The 18,495-nt window shown below is 41.2% G+C and overlaps 1 protein-coding gene across 1 annotated transcript; it reads right to left on the reverse strand.

Moving 5' to 3' along the window:
• Positions 1-489: 489 nt before the first annotated feature.
• Positions 490-15,719, reverse strand: LOC142370207 (apoptosis regulator Bcl-2-like). The gene is made up of 2 exons (XM_075452686.1): positions 14,471-15,719; positions 490-954 (listed from the first exon to the last, which is right to left on the reverse strand). Exons 1-2 carry the CDS (start codon positions 14,984-14,986, stop codon positions 829-831), a joined length of 642 nt encoding a protein of 213 aa, XP_075308801.1. The 5' UTR covers positions 14,987-15,719; the 3' UTR covers positions 490-828.
• Positions 15,720-18,495: the final 2,776 nt, after the last annotated feature.

Here is an 18,495-nt window from a genome sequence, read left to right on the forward strand (position 1 = left end):
ATAACCCGCTGGGATTAGAACCAGCTGGGATTAGAGCCCGTTGGGATTAGAACCTGCTGGGATTAGAACCCGCTGGGATTAAAACCAGCTGGGATTAGAACCATCTGGGATTAGAACCAGCTGGGATTAGAACCAGCTGGGATTAGAACCAGCTGGGATTATAACCCGCTGGGATTAGAACCAGCTGGGATTAGAGCCCGTTGGGATTAGAACCTGCTGGGATTAGAACCCGCTGGGATTAGAACCATCTGGGATTAGAACCATCTGGGATTAGAACCATCTGGGATTAGAACCAGCTGGGATTAGAACCATCTGGGATTAGAACCAGCTGGGATTAGAACCAGCTGGGATTAGAACCCGCTGGGATTAGAACCCGCTGGGATTAGAACCAGCTGGGATTAGAACCAGCTGGGATTAGAGCCCGTTGGGATTAGAACCCGCTGGGATTAGAACCCGCTGGGATTAGAACCAGCTGGGATTAGAGCCCGTTGGGATTAGAACCCGCTGGGATTAGAACCTCACCACCCTGCAGCCCTTGTTTAATTTTTTTCAGAAAGTAATCAGACTTTTATTTTTCAGCTTCAGTTTAATGCTTAATGTCTAAAACCTGTGAAAGTCTTTAAAAACTTTAAATGTTCCAACAGTTCAGAATGAGTCAGACGCCTCCGAACAGTTCGACTATGGATCGGTTAAATCTCCACTGATGGTTTCCTGTTCTGGTCTGTCGTGTCTTTGGTTCATTCCGCTGCAGTCGGTCCCACAGAACCAGGTCCAGGATCTGCTGGACGGATCTGGGTTCAGGTTGGACCGGTCCCGACCAGCAGGTTTTTATCTCTGGGCGAAGAGGACTCCCAGTGTGACCCCAGCTGCTCCCAGTACGACCAGTCCAAACACCGTCCTCAGGGACCAGAACCCGACCGGAGGCCTGGACTCATACAACTCCACAAAGGCATCCTGGAAACGAGAGCGACAGGAAACTAAGTGAATCATTTTCCCTGGTTTCCCAAACCAAACCCAGTCCAACGTGCTGGTCATCACTAATTACTGTTGGAGTTCCTCAGAGCTCCAATTTTTCAGCACTCGTTCTGATTTTGTCATAGATAGATAGATAGATAGATAGATAGATAGATAGATAGATAGATAGATAGATAGATAGATAGATAGATAGATAGATAGATAGATAGATAGATAAGTACTTTATTCATCCCAATTTGGGAAATTGTTGTCTTGCAGCAGCATACAGTAAAATATATGTAAACAATTCAAGTAGAAACAAGCAAATAGAATAAAATAAAATAAAATAAACATTAGCTATATACAGTATGAAGTATTTTTTTTTTTTAATTTTTATGACAACACCTTTATTTGTCCACTTGGTGGCAGCAGAACCCCAGACCCGTCAGACATTCAGCAGGTTCTGATGGAGCCAACCTTCATGTGATGCGTTTAACCGAGTTCACCTACAATCTGTGTGTTTGGTCACATGACCGAGACCAGTCGAGTGTTTAGAGGAGTGTTGGGTTTCCTCCCTGCATGTTAGTGTGTCTGCACAACGGTTTCAGGGTTCAGAACCAGTTTCAGGGTTCAGAGCCGGTTTCAGGGTTCAGAGCCCGTTTCAGGGTTCAGAGCCGGTTTCAGGGTTCAGAACCGGTTTCAGGGTTCAGAACAGGGTTCAGGGTTCAGAACCGGTTTCAGGGTTCAGAACCAGTTTCAGGGTTCAGAGCCCGTTTCAGGGTTCAGAACCGGTTTCAGGGTTCAGAACAGGGTTCAGGGTTCAGAACCGGTTTCAGGGTTCAGAACAGGGTTCAGGGTTCAGAACCGGTTTCAGGGTTCAGAACCAGTTTCAGGGTTCAGAGCCCGTTTCAGGGTTCAGAGCCGGTTTCAGGGTTCAGAGCCGGTTTCAGGGTTCAGAACCGGTTTCAGGGTTCAGAACAGGGTTCAGGGTTCAGAACCGGGTTCATGGTTCAGAACCCTGAGCACTCTGAGGACAGAACGTCGGTCAGACTGTTTCATGGACCGAAACAACCATTAAACTGAAGACAAAGTGCCTCAGAGACTGAAAACCTTGATGGAAAATTTTGATACAGAATTCTGAGAAAGCAGCTCAGCTCACCGCTGCCTGTTCTGAGAGCTGACAACACACATGCACACACACACACACACACACACATGCGTTCACACATGCACACACATGCACATGTGCACACACATGCTTTGCTCTGCCCTGAAGGCGTCAGACTCAGAAACCTCAAACTCAAACAAACTTCGGCTCAACTCTGAGTTTCCAGTTGAAGTCGTGATGTGAACGTGTTGTTCAGGCTGAACCCACTTCTACAGAAACAGGCTGAACCCACTTCTACAGAAACAGGCTGTTAGCCCGAGGCGGAAACTCAACCGCGCAGATTACCTGGAAAGATATTTCTGGGTAATACCACAGACACGTAATCATGTTATCAGGCAGCAGCTCGAGCTGAAGGAAACCACAGCAGCAGGACGGGGTATGAACAGAAAGTAAAAGCCGTTCTGCGTTCAGGGGCCCCTCTCTGCTGAGCTCAACCAAACACTTTTTGGTTTTCGGTCAAACTTTCTGACAGCAGCTGCTGCAGATGCTGCCGGCCAATCAGAGCACAGCAACAGCCTCATGTGACTATGTCTTCATAGCTCATGGGTTAGCGTTGCGAACAGACCCGAGACGCCCAGGTGGAAAATCTTTCATTTCCAATGAGTCAAAATGTTTAAATATTCGTTTTTTTTCACCAGATTTTATTCTCAGTAACTAAAACTATAAAATCATGACGCAGGGACACAAACTTTTCTTTATTATAAACAACGTTTGAAGAGTTTAATCAACTGTTTGATGCATTTAGTCATGTGACCAAGCTCCAACATGGCTAGCATAGCGGCGTAGCTTAAAAAGACACGGGATCTGCATGTCAAAGGCTTCAACTGTTAAATAGTGTGAATTTCTTTCTCACAGATGCAAAACGGGCACTAAAACGACTAAAAAGACGATGCTAACAGATGCTAACATGGCTAGCATAGCGGCGTAGCTTAAAAAAGACACGAGATCTGCATGTCAAAGGCTCCAACTGGGAAACAGTGTGAAATTCTTTCTCACAGATGCAAAACAGGCACTAAAACGACTAAAAAGATGATGCTAAAAGATGCTAACATGGCTAGCATAGCCAAAATACTGAGAGAGCTGAAATCTCTCCGGTCTGACTGTTCATTTGTTTGTCCAACCTCAGGTCAAAGGTCAAAGGTCACTCCCAAATTTCTGACGGTTGAACTAAGCTTTGAAGACGAGGGGCCAAAGCCAGCCGTCACAGTGTCCCGAAACACATTTCAGTTTTGTCATCATTTAAATGAAGAAAAGTTTGGGCCAACCACTGATTAATATCAGCAAAGAATATTGTGCACTGTTACTATTTGGCTTCAATGGTAGATAAATGTGTAAATCGTCTGCATAACGGTGTAAGAAAGGTTGTGCTTGGCTATAATCGACCCAACTGATATCATGTACAATGAGAAGAGGATCGGGCCAAGAATGGATCCCTGAGGGACTCCACAGGAGAGGAAATGTCACCGACCATAACGCAGAAGGTTCTACTGGACAAGTAACAAACCACTTCATCACTTCTGATCAATTATATCAGATCTGTCACTTCAGATATTTACAATTAAAGAAAACCACATGTCAGCAGAACCTGAGCAGATTGTGTTTGGATGCGTTTGTTTTCCACATCATCTGACAGCCGGGTGGGAGGAGCCGCCCTCTCTCAGGATGACAATACTCAGCGGGTCACCAGGTTCAGCTGTTTTTGGTTTTGTTCGTATCAGGGAATGTTTTGCATCAACTGAATCACAAAGATCTGGGCTTTCCAACAGTCTGTGAAGTGCCCTGAAGGGACGTTTGTTGTTTTTAGGTGCTTTATGAATAAAGCTTGAACAGGCTGTTGCATGTGCACACACTTACACTCAGCAGCTACTGTTACAGCTACGTTCACAACAAAGTTTTTGAGGAAAAAATGGCTAGTTTTTTTTGTTCCTGTGGATATTTGGTGATTTCTTTTGAAACATTTGTTTAAAAATGTGTGTATAGTGCCTTTAGAATCGAATACATTAGAATAGAAAAATAATTTATTCATCCCCCAATGGGGGGAAATTCAAATTAGTCAAGTAGCTCAAAATTAAAAAATACTACTACAAACTAATAATAATGATAAATGACTAAATAAACAAATAAATAAAGTACATTAAAAAATAAATCACTGGTTAAAAATCAAATCTTTAACCAGTTCTAAACATGGATTTAAAGTAAAAAAAAACAGCCTGAACCCAACATAAAACCAGTTTAAAATGAGTATAAAACCAGTCTCATCTGTTTACAGGAAGTCCCCGAAAGTTGTTGTTCTGCCAATGATCCCCATTAGGTACAAAAACAAGAACACACACACACACACGGAGGCTGCAGAGTTTTAGGGATTTTCTGCACTTTGCATCTCATTTGCATTCAAACTAAAATACTTTTCTCTCTGTCTGCGGGGAAGCTTCGAATCAACCAATGAACTGCAGGCTGAGTGTGTGTGTGAGAGAGTGTGTTTTTCTGTATCCATGAGGTCCAAAAACAGGGAGCTCACCATCCCTGTGGGGCCCAAATGGTGGACTCCACATGTTTAAAGGGGAGATGGAATTATTTTATGTTAAAGAATTATTTTATGTTAAAGAGCTAAAGATGGTTAATCACCACAGCGTATGTGTGTGTGTGTGTGTGTGTGTGTGCGCGCTTTATCTGTCTTTGTGAGGACCTTAACAATGAGAATCCTGGACCAGGACAAGTGTCCTCACAATGACATAAAACTGAGATAAAACTGACTGTTTCTGACCATTTATCCCAATATTCAGATGGTTCACTTAAATTCTTAAACCGTGTCCTGGAAAACCTTTAAGGGCTGACCTGGAAAACTCCAGTAAGACCTGGAAACCATAGAAAGGAGGGATAATGGGGAAGGAAACGAGGAGAGAAGGAGAGGAGAGGAGGAAGAAGGAGGACAACAAAGGAATCAGGAAGGTAACAAGGAAACAAGGAAACATTTAGAGTTATAGGAAACATGGGGAATATGAGGGAAGAAGACAAGGAAATGAGGGAAGAAGACAAGGAAATGAAGGAAGGAGACAAGGAAATGAGGGAAGAAGACAAGGAAATGAAGGAAGAAGAAAAGGAAATGAAGGAAGAAGACAAGGAAATGATGGAAGAAGACAAGGAAATGAGGGAAGAAGACAAGGGAATGAAAGAAGAAGACAAGGGAATGAAAGAAGAAGACAAGAAATGAGGGACGAAGACAAGGAAATGATGGAAGTAGACAAGGGAATGATGGAAGAAGACAAGGGAATGAAAGAAGAAGACAAGGAAATGAGGGAAGAAGACAAGGGAATGATGGAAGAAGACAAGGAAATGATGGAAGAAGACAAGGAAATGAAGGAATAAGACAAGGAAATGAAGGAAGGAGACAAGGAAATGAGAGAAGAAGACAAGAAATGAGGGAAGAAGACAAGGAAATGAAGGAAGGAGACAAGGAAATGAGGGAAGAAGACAAGAAATGAGGGAAGAAGACAAGGAAATGATGGAAGAAGACAAGGGAATGAGGAAAGAAGACAAGGGAATGAAAGAAGAAGACAAGAAATGATGGAAGAAGACAAGGGAATGAGGAAAGAAGACAAGGGAATGAGGGAAGAAGACAAGGAAATGAGGGAAGAAGATAAGGAAATGAAGGAAGAAGACAAAGAAATGATGGAAGAAGACAAGGAAATGATGGAAGAAGGCAAGAAATGAAGGAAGAAGACAAGGGAATGATGGAAGAAGACAAAGAAATGATGGAAGAAGACAAAGAAATTAAGGAAGAAGACAAGGAAATGATGGAAGAAGACAAAGAAATGAGGGAAGAAGACAAGAAATGATGGAAGAAGACAAGGGAATGAGGGAAGAAGACAAGGAAATGAGGGAAGAAGACAAGGAAATGATGGAAGAAGACAAGGAAATGATGGAAGAAGACAAGGAAATGATGGAAGAAGACAAGGAAATGAGGGAAGAAGACAAGAAATGATGGAAGAAGACAAGGGAATGAGGGAAGAAGACAAGGAAATGATGGAAGAAGACAAGGAAATGAGGGAAGAAGACAAGAAATGAGGGAAGAAGACAAAGAAATGATGGAAGAAGACAAAGAAATTAAGGAAGAAGACAAGGAAATGATGGAAGAAGACAAAGAAATGAGGGAAGAAGACAAGAAATGATGGAAGAAGACAAGGGAATGAGGGAAGAAGACAAGGAAATGAGGGAAGAAGACAAGGAAATGATGGAAGAAGACAAGGAAATGATGGAAGAAGACAAGGAAATGATGGAAGAAGACAAGGAAATGAGGGAAGAAGACAAGAAATGATGGAAGAAGACAAGGGAATGAGGGAAGAAGACAAGGAAATGATGGAAGAAGACAAGGAAATGAGGGAAGAAGACAAGAAATGAGGGAAGAAGACAAGGAAATGATGGAAGAAGACAAGGGAATGAAGGAAGAAGACAAGGAAATGAGGGAAGAAGACAAGAAATGATGGAAGAAGACAAGGGAATGAGGGAAGAAGACAAGGAAATGAGGGAAGAAGACAAGGAAATGATGGAAGAAGACAAGGAAATGAGGGAAGAAGACAAGGAAATGAGGGAAGAAGACAAGGAAATGAGGGAAGAAGACAAGGAAATGATGGAAGAAGACAAGAAATGAGGGAAGAAGACAAGGAAATGAAGGAAGGAGACAAGGAAATGATGGAAGAAGACAAGGAAATGATGGAAGAAGACAAGGAAATGAGGGAAGAAGACAAGAAATGAGGGAAGAAGACAAGGAAATGATGGAAGAAGACAAGGGAATGAAGGAACAAGACAAGGAAATGATGGAAGAAGACAAGAAATGATGGAAGAAGACAAGGAAATGAAGGAAGAAGACAAAGAAATGATGGAAGAAGACAAGGAAATGATGGAAGAAGACAAGAAACGATGGAAGAAGACAAGGGAATGATGGAAGAAGACAAGAAATGAGGGAAGAAGACAAGAAATGAGGGAAGAAGACAAGAAATGAGGGAAGAAGACAAGGAAATGAGGGAAGAAGACAAGAAACAATGGAAGAAGACAAGGGAATGAAAGAAGAAGACAAGGAAATGAAAGAAGAAGACAAGGAAATGAGGGAAGAAGACAAGGAAATGAAGGAAGAAGACAAGAAATGAGGGAAGAAGACAAGGAAATGAGGGAAGAAGACAAGGAAATGATGGAAGAAGACAAGAAATGAGGGAAGAAGACAAGGAAATGAAGGAAGGAGACAAGGAAATGATGGAAGAAGACAAGGAAATGAGGGAAGAAGACAAGGAAATGATGGAAGAAGACAAGGAAATGAAGGAAGAAGACAAAGAAATGATGGAAGAAGACAAGGAAATGATGGAAGAAGACAAGAAATGAGGGAAGAAGACAAGGAAATGATGGAAGAAGACAAGGGAATGAAAGAAGAAGACAAGGAAATGAAAGAAGAAGACAAGGAAATGAAGGAACAAGACAAGGAAATGAAGGAACAAGACAAGAAATGAGGGAAGAAGACAAAGAAATGATGGAAGAAGACAAGAAACGATGAAAGAAGACAAGGAAATGAGGGAAGAAGACAAGGAAATGAAGGAAGAAGACAAGAAATGAGGGAAGAAGACAAAAAAAATAAGGAAGAAGACAAGAAACGATGGAAGAAGACAAAGAAATGATGGAAGAAGACAAGGGAATGAGGGAAGAAGACAAGGAAATGAAGGAAGGAGACAAGGAAATGAGGGAAGAAGACAAGAAATGAGGGAAGAAGACAAAGAAATGAGGGAGGAAGACAAAGAAATGAGGGAAGAAGACAAAGAAATGAGGGAAGAAGACAAAGAAATGAGGGAAGAAGACAAGGAAATGATGGAAGAAGACAAGAAATGAGGGAAGAAGACAAGAAATGAGGGAAGAAGACAAGGAAATGATGGAAGAAGACAAGAAATGAGGGAAGAAGACAAGAAATGATGGAAGAAGACAAGGAAATGATGGAAGAAGACAAGAAATGATGGAAGAAGACAAGAAATGAGGGAAGAAGACAAGAAATGAGGGAAGAAGACAAGAAACGATGGAAGAAGACAAAGAAATGAGGGAAGAAGACAAAGAAATGATGGAAGAAGACAAGGAAATGATGGAAGAAGACAAGAAACGATGGAAGAAGACAAGGAAATGAGGGAAGAAGACAAGGAAATGAAGGAAGGAGACAAGAAATGAGGGAAGAAGACAAGGAAATGATGGAAGAAGACAAGGAAATGATGGAAGAAGACAAGGGAATGAGGAAAGAAGACAAGGGAATGAGGGAAGAAGACAAGGAAATGATGGAAGAAGACAAGAAATGATGGAAGAAGACAAGGGAATGAGGAAAGAAGACAAGGGAATGAAAGAAGAAGACAAGAAATGATGGAAGAAGACAAGGGAATGAGGAAAGAAGACAAGGGAATGAGGGAAGAAGACAAGGAAATGATGGAAGAAGACAAGGAAATGAGGGAAGAAGACAAGGGAATGAAAGAAGAAGACAAGGGAATGAAAGAAGAAGACAAGAAATGAGGGAAGAAGACAAGGAAATGATGGAAGTAGACAAGGGAATGATGGAAGAAGACAAGGGAATGAAAGAAGAAGACAAGGAAATGAGGGAAGAAGACAAGGGAATGATGGAAGAAGACAAGGAAATGATGGAAGAAGACAAGGAAATGAAGGAATAAGACAAGGAAATGAAGGAAGGAGACAAGGAAATGAGAGAAGAAGACAAGAAATGAGGGAAGAAGACAAGGGAATGAAGGAAGGAGACAAGGAAATGAGGGAAGAAGACAAGAAATGAGGGAAGAAGACAAGGAAATGATGGAAGAAGACAAGGGAATGAGGAAAGAAGACAAGGGAATGAAAGAAGAAGACAAGAAATGATGGAAGAAGACAAGGGAATGAGGAAAGAAGACAAGGGAATGAGGGAAGAAGACAAGGAAATGAGGGAAGAAGATAAGGAAATGAAGGAAGAAGACAAAGAAATGATGGAAGAAGACAAGGAAATGATGGAAGAAGGCAAGAAATGAAGGAAGAAGACAAGGAAATGAAGGAAGAAGACAAAGAAATGATGGAAGAAGACAAAGAAATTAAGGAAGAAGACAAGGAAATGATGGAAGAAGACAAAGAAATGAGGGAAGAAGACAAGAAATGATGGAAGAAGACAAGGGAATGAGGGAAGAAGACAAGGGAATGAAGGAAGAAGACAAGGAAATGAGGGAAGAAGACAAGAAATGATGGAAGAAGACAAGGGAATGAGGGAAGAAGACAAGGAAATGAGGGAAGAAGACAAGGAAATGATGGAAGAAGACAAGGAAATGAGGGAAGAAGACAAGGAAATGAGGGAAGAAGACAAGGAAATGAGGGAAGAAGACAAGGAAATGATGGAAGAAGACAAGAAATGAGGGAAGAAGACAAGGAAATGAAGGAAGGAGACAAGGAAATGATGGAAGAAGACAAGGAAATGATGGAAGAAGACAAGGAAATGAGGGAAGAAGACAAGAAATGAGGGAAGAAGACAAGGAAATGATGGAAGAAGACAAGGGAATGAAGGAACAAGACAAGGAAATGATGGAAGAAGACAAGAAATGATGGAAGAAGACAAGGAAATGAAGGAAGAAGACAAAGAAATGATGGAAGAAGACAAGGAAATGATGGAAGAAGACAAGAAACGATGGAAGAAGACAAGGGAATGATGGAAGAAGACAAGAAATGAGGGAAGAAGACAAGAAATGAGGGAAGAAGACAAGAAATGAGGGAAGAAGACAAGGAAATGAGGGAAGAAGACAAGAAACAATGGAAGAAGACAAGGGAATGAAAGAAGAAGACAAGGAAATGAAAGAAGAAGACAAGGAAATGAGGGAAGAAGACAAGGAAATGAGGGAAGAAGACAAGAAATGAGGGAAGAAGACAAGGAAATGAGGGAAGAAGACAAGGAAATGATGGAAGAAGACAAGAAATGAGGGAAGAAGACAAGGAAATGAAGGAAGGAGACAAGGAAATGATGGAAGAAGACAAGGAAATGAGGGAAGAAGACAAGGAAATGATGGAAGAAGACAAGGAAATGAAGGAAGAAGACAAAGAAATGATGGAAGAAGACAAGGAAATGATGGAAGAAGACAAGAAATGAGGGAAGAAGACAAGGAAATGATGGAAGAAGACAAGGGAATGAAAGAAGAAGACAAGGAAATGAAAGAAGAAGACAAGGAAATGAAGGAACAAGACAAGGAAATGAAGGAACAAGACAAGAAATGAGGGAAGAAGACAAAGAAATGATGGAAGAAGACAAGAAACGATGAAAGAAGACAAGGAAATGAGGGAAGAAGACAAGGAAATGAAGGAAGAAGACAAGAAATGAGGGAAGAAGACAAAAAAAATAAGGAAGAAGACAAGAAACGATGGAAGAAGACAAAGAAATGATGGAAGAAGACAAGGGAATGAGGGAAGAAGACAAGGAAATGAAGGAAGGAGACAAGGAAATGAGGGAAGAAGACAAGAAATGAGGGAAGAAGACAAAGAAATGAGGGAGGAAGACAAAGAAATGAGGGAAGAAGACAAAGAAATGATGGAAGAAGACAAAGAAATGAGGGAAGAAGACAAGGAAATGATGGAAGAAGACAAGAAATGAGGGAAGAAGACAAGAAATGAGGGAAGAAGACAAGGAAATGATGGAAGAAGACAAGAAATGAGGGAAGAAGACAAGAAATGATGGAAGAAGACAAGGAAATGAGGGAAGAAGACAAGAAATGATGGAAGAAGACAAGAAATGAGGGAAGAAGACAAGAAATGAGGGAAGAAGACAAGAAACGATGGAAGAAGACAAAGAAATGAGGGAAGAAGACAAAGAAATGATGGAAGAAGACAAGGAAATGATGGAAGAAGACAAGAAACGATGGAAGAAGACAAGGAAATGAGGGAAGAAGACAAGGGAATGAGGGAAGAAGACAAGAAACGATGGAAGAAGACAAAGAAATGAGGGAAGAAGACAAGGAAATGATGGAAGAAGACAAGAAATGAGGGAAGAAGACAAGAAATGAGGGAAGAAGACAAGGAAATGATGGAAGAAGACAAGGAAATGAGGGAAGAAGACAAGGAAATGAGGGAAGAAGACAAAGAAATGAGGGAAGAAGACAAAGAAATGAGGGAAGAAGACAAAGAAATGAGGGAAGAAGACAAGGAAATGAGGGAAGAAGACAAGAAACGATGGAAGAAGACAAAGAAATGAGGGAAGAAGACAAGAAATGAGGGAAGAAGACAAGAAATGAGGGAAGAAGACAAGGGAATGAGGGAATGAGGGAAGAAGACAAGGAAATGAGGGAAGAAGACAAGAAACGATGGAAGAAGACAAAGAAATGAGGGAAGAAGACAAGGAAATGATGGAAGAAGACAAGGAAATGAGGGAAGAAGACAAAGAAATGAGGGAAGAAGACAAGAAATGAGGGAAGAAGACAAGGGAATGAGGGAATGAGGGAAGAAGACAAGAAACGATGGAAGAAGACAAAGAAATGAGGGAAGAAGACAAGAAATGATGGAAGAAGACAAGGAAATGATGGAAGAAGACAAGAAATGAGGGAAGAAGACAAGAAATGAGGGAAGAAGACAAGGGAATGAGGGAAGAAGACAAGGAAATGAGGGAAGAAGACAAGAAATGAGGGAAGAAGACAAGGAAATGAGGGAAGAAGACAAGGAAATGAGGGAAGAAGACAAGAAATGATGGAAGAAGACAAAGAAATGAGGGAAGAAGACAAGAAATGATGGAAGAAGACAAGGGAATGAGGGAAGAAGACAAGGAAATGATGGAAGAAGACAAGGGAATGAGGGAATGAGGGAAGAAGACAAGAAACGATGGAAGAAGACAAAGAAATGAGGGAAGAAGACAAGAAATGATGGAAGAAGACAAGAAATGAGGGAAGAAGACAAGAAATGAGGGAAGAAGACAAGAAATGATGGAAGAAGACAAGAAATGATGGAAGAAGACAAGAAATGATGGAAGAAGACAAGGAAATGAGGGAAGAAGACAAGGAAATGAGGGAAGAAGACAAGGAAATGAGGGAAGAAGACAAGGAAATGAGGGAAGAAGACAAGGAAATGATGGAAGAAGACAAAGAAATGATAGAAGAAGACAAAGAAATGATGGAAGAAGACAAGAAATGATGGAAGAAGACAAGGAAATGAGGGAAGAAGACAAAGAAATGAGGGAAGAAGACAAAAAAATGATGGAAGAAGACAAGGAAATGAGGGAAGAAGACAAAGAAATGATGGAAGAAGACAAAGAAATGAGGGAAGAAGACAAGGAAATGAGGGAAGAAGACAAGGAAATGAGGGAAGAAGACAAGGAAATGAGGGAAGAAGACAAGGAAATGATGGAAGAAGACAAAGAAATGATAGAAGAAGACAAAGAAATGATGGAAGAAGACAAGGGAATGAGGGAAGAAGACAAGGAAATGATGGAAGAAGACAAAGAAATGATGGAAGAAGACAAAGAAATGATGGAAGAAGACAAGGGAATGAGGGAAGAAGACAAGGAAATGAGGGAAGAAGACAAGGAAATGAGGGAAGAAGACAAGGAAATGAGGGAAGAAGACAAGAAATGATGGAAGAAGACAAGGAAATGAGGGAAGAAGACAAGGAAATGAGGGAAGAAGACAAAGAAATGAGGGAAGAAGACAAAAAAATGATGGAAGAAGACAAGGGAATGAGGGAAGAAGACAAAGAAATGATGGAAGAAGACAAAGAAATGAGGGAAGAAGACAAAGAAATGATGGAAGAAGACAAAGAAATGAGGGAAGAAGACAAGGAAATGAGGGAAGAAGACAAAGAAATGATGGAAGAAGACAAGAAATGAGGGAAGAAGACAAGGAAATGAGGGAAGAAGACAAAGAAATGATGGAAGAAGACAAAGAAATGAGGGAAGAAGACAAAGAAATGAGGGAAGAAGACAAGGAAATGAGGGAAGAAGACAAGGAAATGATGGAAGAAGACAAGAAACGATGGAAGAAGACAAAGAAATGAGGGAAGAAGACAAGGAAATGAGGGAAGAAGACAAGGAAATGATGGAAGAAGACAAGGAAATGAGGGAAGAAGACAAGGAAATGATGGAAGAAGACAAGGAAATGAGGGAAGAAGACAAGGAAATGAGGGAAGAAGACAAGGGAATGATGGAAGAAGACAAGGAAATGAGGGAAGAAGACAAGGAAATGAGGGAAGAAGACAAAGAAATGATGGAAGAAGACAAGGAAATGAGGGAAGAAGACAAGGAAATGAGGGAAGAAGACAAGGGAATGATGGAACAAGACAAGGAAATGATGGAAGAAGACAAGGAAATGAGGGAAGAAGACAAAGAAATGATGGAAGAAGACAAGGAAATGAGGGAAGAAGACAAAGAAATGATGGAAGAAGACAAGGAAATGAGGGAAGAAGACAAGGAAATGAGGGAAGAAGACAAGGAAATGATGGAAGAAGACAAGGGAATGAGGGAAGAAGACAAGGAAATGAGGGAAGAAGACAAAGAAATGATGGAAGAAGACAAGAAATGAGGGAAGAAGACAAGGAAATGAGGGAAGAAGACAAGGAAATGAGGGAAGAAGACAAGGAAATGATGGAAGAAGACAAGGAAATGAGGGAAGAAGACAAAGAAATGATGGAAGAAGACAAGAAATGAGGGAAGAAGACAAGGAAATGAGGGAAGAAGACAAGGAAATGAGGGAAGAAGACAAGGAAATGATGGAAGAAGACAAGGAAATGAGGGAAGAAGACAAAGAAATGATGGAAGAAGACAAGAAATGAGGGAAGAAGACAAGGAAATGAGGGAAGAAGACAAGGAAATGAGGGAAGAAGACAAGGAAATGATGGAAGAAGACAAGGAAATGAGGGAAGAAGACAAAGAAATGATGGAAGAAGACAAGAAATGAGGGAAGAAGACAAGGAAATGAGGGAAGAAGACAAGGAAATGAGGGAAGAAGACAAGGAAATGATGGAAGAAGACAAGGAAATGAGGGAAGAAGACAAAGAAATGATGGAAGAAGACAAGAAATGAGGGAAGAAGACAAGGAAATGATGGAAGAAGACAAGAAATGAGGGAAGAAGATAAGGAAATGAAGGGAAGGGTTACCACGAGGAGACAAAGGAGAGGAGGAAACACCACGAGGAGACAAAGGAGAGGAGGAAGCACCACGAGGAGACAAAGGAGAGGAGGAAACACCACGAGGAGACAAAGGAGAGGAGGAAACACCACGAGGAGACAAAGGAGAGGAGGAAACACCACGAGGAGACAAAGGAGAGGAGGAAGCACCACGAGGAGACAAAGGAGAGGAGGAAGCACCACGAGGAGACAAAGGAAGCTCCTACCCATCCTCCGTTGTCTTCCATCCATCCTCGGACCCTCGGGGACTCCAGACTGTCCTCCATCCAGTCCAGGATGTCGTCCAGCTGACCCGTCTCGCCTGTCCGGGCCACCTGGGCGCTCAGAGCTCCGCCCAGCGCCATCATGGCCACGATGCGTCCCCAGTTCACGCCGTCCCTGAACAGTTCGTCCCTGATGGCCGCCAGGCGGCGCCGCCGCTCCTCGCCACCGCCGGCGCCCCACTGCGGCTGCGCGGACACCAGGGCACAAAGGTCGGGGTCAAGCCGGCGCTCCAGCTCCGCGCCGGCGCTCCGCAGCGCCGCCTGTAGGCGGGGCGGCGCCCTCTGCCAGCTGTCCACAGGGACGTCAGCGCTGGACATCCTCGTGGTCACTGGTCTCCATGGTGACGGTGATGCGGCGGTGATCCGCCTGCGCTGACGGGTCAGCGGGGAACGCCAGACCACGCCTCGGTGGCGCAGGAAGTCCTCCACAACATCGCGGCTGCTGTACGCGGCGGCCATCGCCCCCTGCGGGCCACGAGCTGACGTCACAGCCCAGGACCGGGCATCACTCCTCACAGCTGATGATGTCACCAGGGCAACAGCTGTTTCACCAGCTGACTCACGGCCGGGCTCAGCTGCTCGGATGTGAGGTCAGGCTCCTCAAACTGATCCGAAGTCAAAGTTTCCCGTCAGAAAAACTGGTTTAAACTGGTTTTCACGGTCAGTTCCGGTCATCCTGACATGATTGGTCACAGCCACTGACGTCACGCCGTGACGCACGCACAGGAGCCGCTGCCAATCAGTAATCAATAGCCTATCAGAGCGCAGATAAAGACACCAGAGAGATCGGAGAGGTGGTGGCCACGCCCCCCCGGTGTGACGCCGGGATTCCCCTCCAACGGTCCTGAGGATGAGGAGGAGGATGAAGGCTGTTTCTCCCGTTTCTGTTGCGCTCCGTGCGTGTTCCTCCGTGCGTGTCCTCCTGGCTCTGTGCACGCAGCCTCAGTGCTGCTCAAGGCGCGCGCACATGAGTGCACACGGTGAAATTACGTTTTTGGAGGCTGTGGAATAAGTTCGGGCTGGTTCGGGCCGGTTCGGGCTGGTTCGGGCCGGTTCGGGCCGGTTCGGGCCGGTTCGGGCCGGGTTCGGGCTGGTTCGGGCCGGGTTCGGGCTGGTTCGGGCTGTGTTCGGGTCAGATACAGATGTGAGTCCGCAGGTGGCTCTCAGTGACGGTTACAGCTGAAGTAGTGTCAGCGGGACCCGCGCAGCCCGTATTTAACAGCCACCAGCCGGGTGTGCAGCGCTGTGTTTGCTGCCACCTGCTGGAGGTCACCGTCACCTACAGCTGAGCTTCATGTCATTTTGAATCAACTTTATTTGTCAGCACAGAAACTTTAAACATTAAACTGCAGCTCCAAGTCAGAATACATCACAGTAATTCAATTCAATTCATTTTTATTTATATAGCGCCAAATACAACAAATGTCATCTCAAGGCACTTAGATAGTAAGTCCAATTCAAGCCAATTGGAATTCAATTCATTAATAATAATCATAATTCATAAAATAATCCAATTCGTTCATATAGAGCCAATTCAAAAAGAATTTCCTAGCTAAGAAAACCAACAGATTGCACTGAAAACTTTTTGTTTTTCGGTCCAATCTCCCGGCCTGAGCGTGCCTGAGGCGACTGTGGAGAGAAACGACTCCCTTTTAACAGGAAGAAACCTCTGGCAGAACCAGACTCAGGAAGGGTGGCCATCCGCCTCCACCAGCTGGGGTTTGAGAAGACAGAAAAGGGGGGGGGGGGGGGGGGAGGGCCGCGGCGGCGGCGGCACTGTAACACCATTCAAAGGATATCTGTTGGAACAGGGAAACACGAGTTAATGACCACAATAATATCACATATACATAAAGAGAGTAAAGTGAGGAAAGGTGTGACAGATGAGGCCCCCCAGCAGTCTAGGCCTGTAGCAGCTTAACTATGGGATGTTTCAGGATCACCTGAGCCATCCCTATTCAAGGTAAACACAAGAAACTTGTGCTAACGAAAAAATAAATAATAAAATAAAGGACCAGACTCAGTGAGTAATTCCCTATACTCCCTATATAGATCTGCTCCTCACACCACAACAATGAGATCAACTTTATTCATATGGCGCTAAATCACAACAAATGTCATCTCAAGGCCCCAGTTAGTCCAATTCAAACTAATTCAAACCAATTCAAACCAACTCAAACCACCTCAAACCAATTCAAACCAACTCAAACCAATTCAAACCAACTCAAACCAATTCAAACCAATTCAAACCACCTCAAACCACCTCAAACCAATTCAAACCAACTCAAACCAATTCAAACCAATTCAAACCAACTCAAACCACCTCAAACCAATTCAAACCAACTCAAACCAATTCAAACCAACTCAAACCACCTCAAACCAATTCAAACCAATTCAAACCAACTCACACCAACTCAAACCAATTCAAACTAATTCAAACCAACAATGAAAGGGGGGTAACAATTGGTACACCTTTGCCAGAAACTCAGTGTATGTGTTTATATGAGTTTATATGTGAGTTTATATGTGTTTATATGTGTTTATACTCACACATAAACACACATAAACACATATAAACACATATAAACTCATTTAAACACTTATAAACTCATATAAATACATATAATCACATATAAACACACATATAAACTCATATAAACTCATATAAACACATATAAACTCATATAAACTCACATAATCACATATAAACACATATAAACTCATATAAACACATATAAACACATATAAACACATATAAACTCATATAAACACATATAAACACATATAAACAAACATATAAACTCATATAAACACATATAAATACATATAAACTCATATAAACTCATATAAACACACATAAACACATATAAACACATATAAATACATATAATCACATATAAACTCATATAAACACATATAAACAAACATATAAACTCATATAAACACATATAAATACATATAATCACATATAAACACACATATAAACTCATATAAACTCATATAAATACATATAAACACATATAAACACATATAAACACATATAAACACATATAATCACATATAAAGTCATTTAAACACTTATAAACTCATATAAATACATATAAACACATATAAACAAACATATAAACTCATATAAACACATATAAACACTTATAAACTCATATAAATACATATAAACACATATAAACAAACATATAAACACACATAAACACATATAAATACATATAAACTCATATAAACTCATATAAACACACATAAACACACATAAACACATATAAATACATATAATCACATGTAAATACATATAAATACATATAAACACATATAAATACATATAAACACATATAAATACATATAAACACATATAGACACATATAAACACACATAAACTCATATAAATACATATAATCACATGTAAATACATATAATCACATGTAAATACATATAAATACATATAAACACATATAAATACATATAAACACATATAAATACATATAAACACATATAGACACATATAAACACACATAAACTCATATAAATACATATAATCACATGTAAATACATATAAATACATATAAACACATATAAATACATATAAAGACATATAAATACATATAAACACATATAGACACATATAAACACACATAAACACATATAAATACATATAATCACATGTAAATACATATAAATACATATAAACACATATAAATACATATAAAGACATATAAATACATATAAACACATATAGACACATATAAACACACATAAACACATATAAATACATATAATCACATGTAAATACATATAAATACATATAAACACATATAAATACATATAAACACATATAAATACATATAAACACATATAGACACATATAAACACACATAAACTCATATGAACGGGCGGACTGGGGAGAAAAAGTGGCCTCGAAAACCATCAGAAAAAGTTTATACGGACCCTGTCCGCTC

Source organism: Odontesthes bonariensis, chromosome 20, assembly GCF_027942865.1.
Source record: "Odontesthes bonariensis isolate fOdoBon6 chromosome 20, fOdoBon6.hap1, whole genome shotgun sequence".
NCBI lineage: Eukaryota > Metazoa > Chordata > Actinopteri > Atheriniformes > Atherinopsidae > Odontesthes > Odontesthes bonariensis.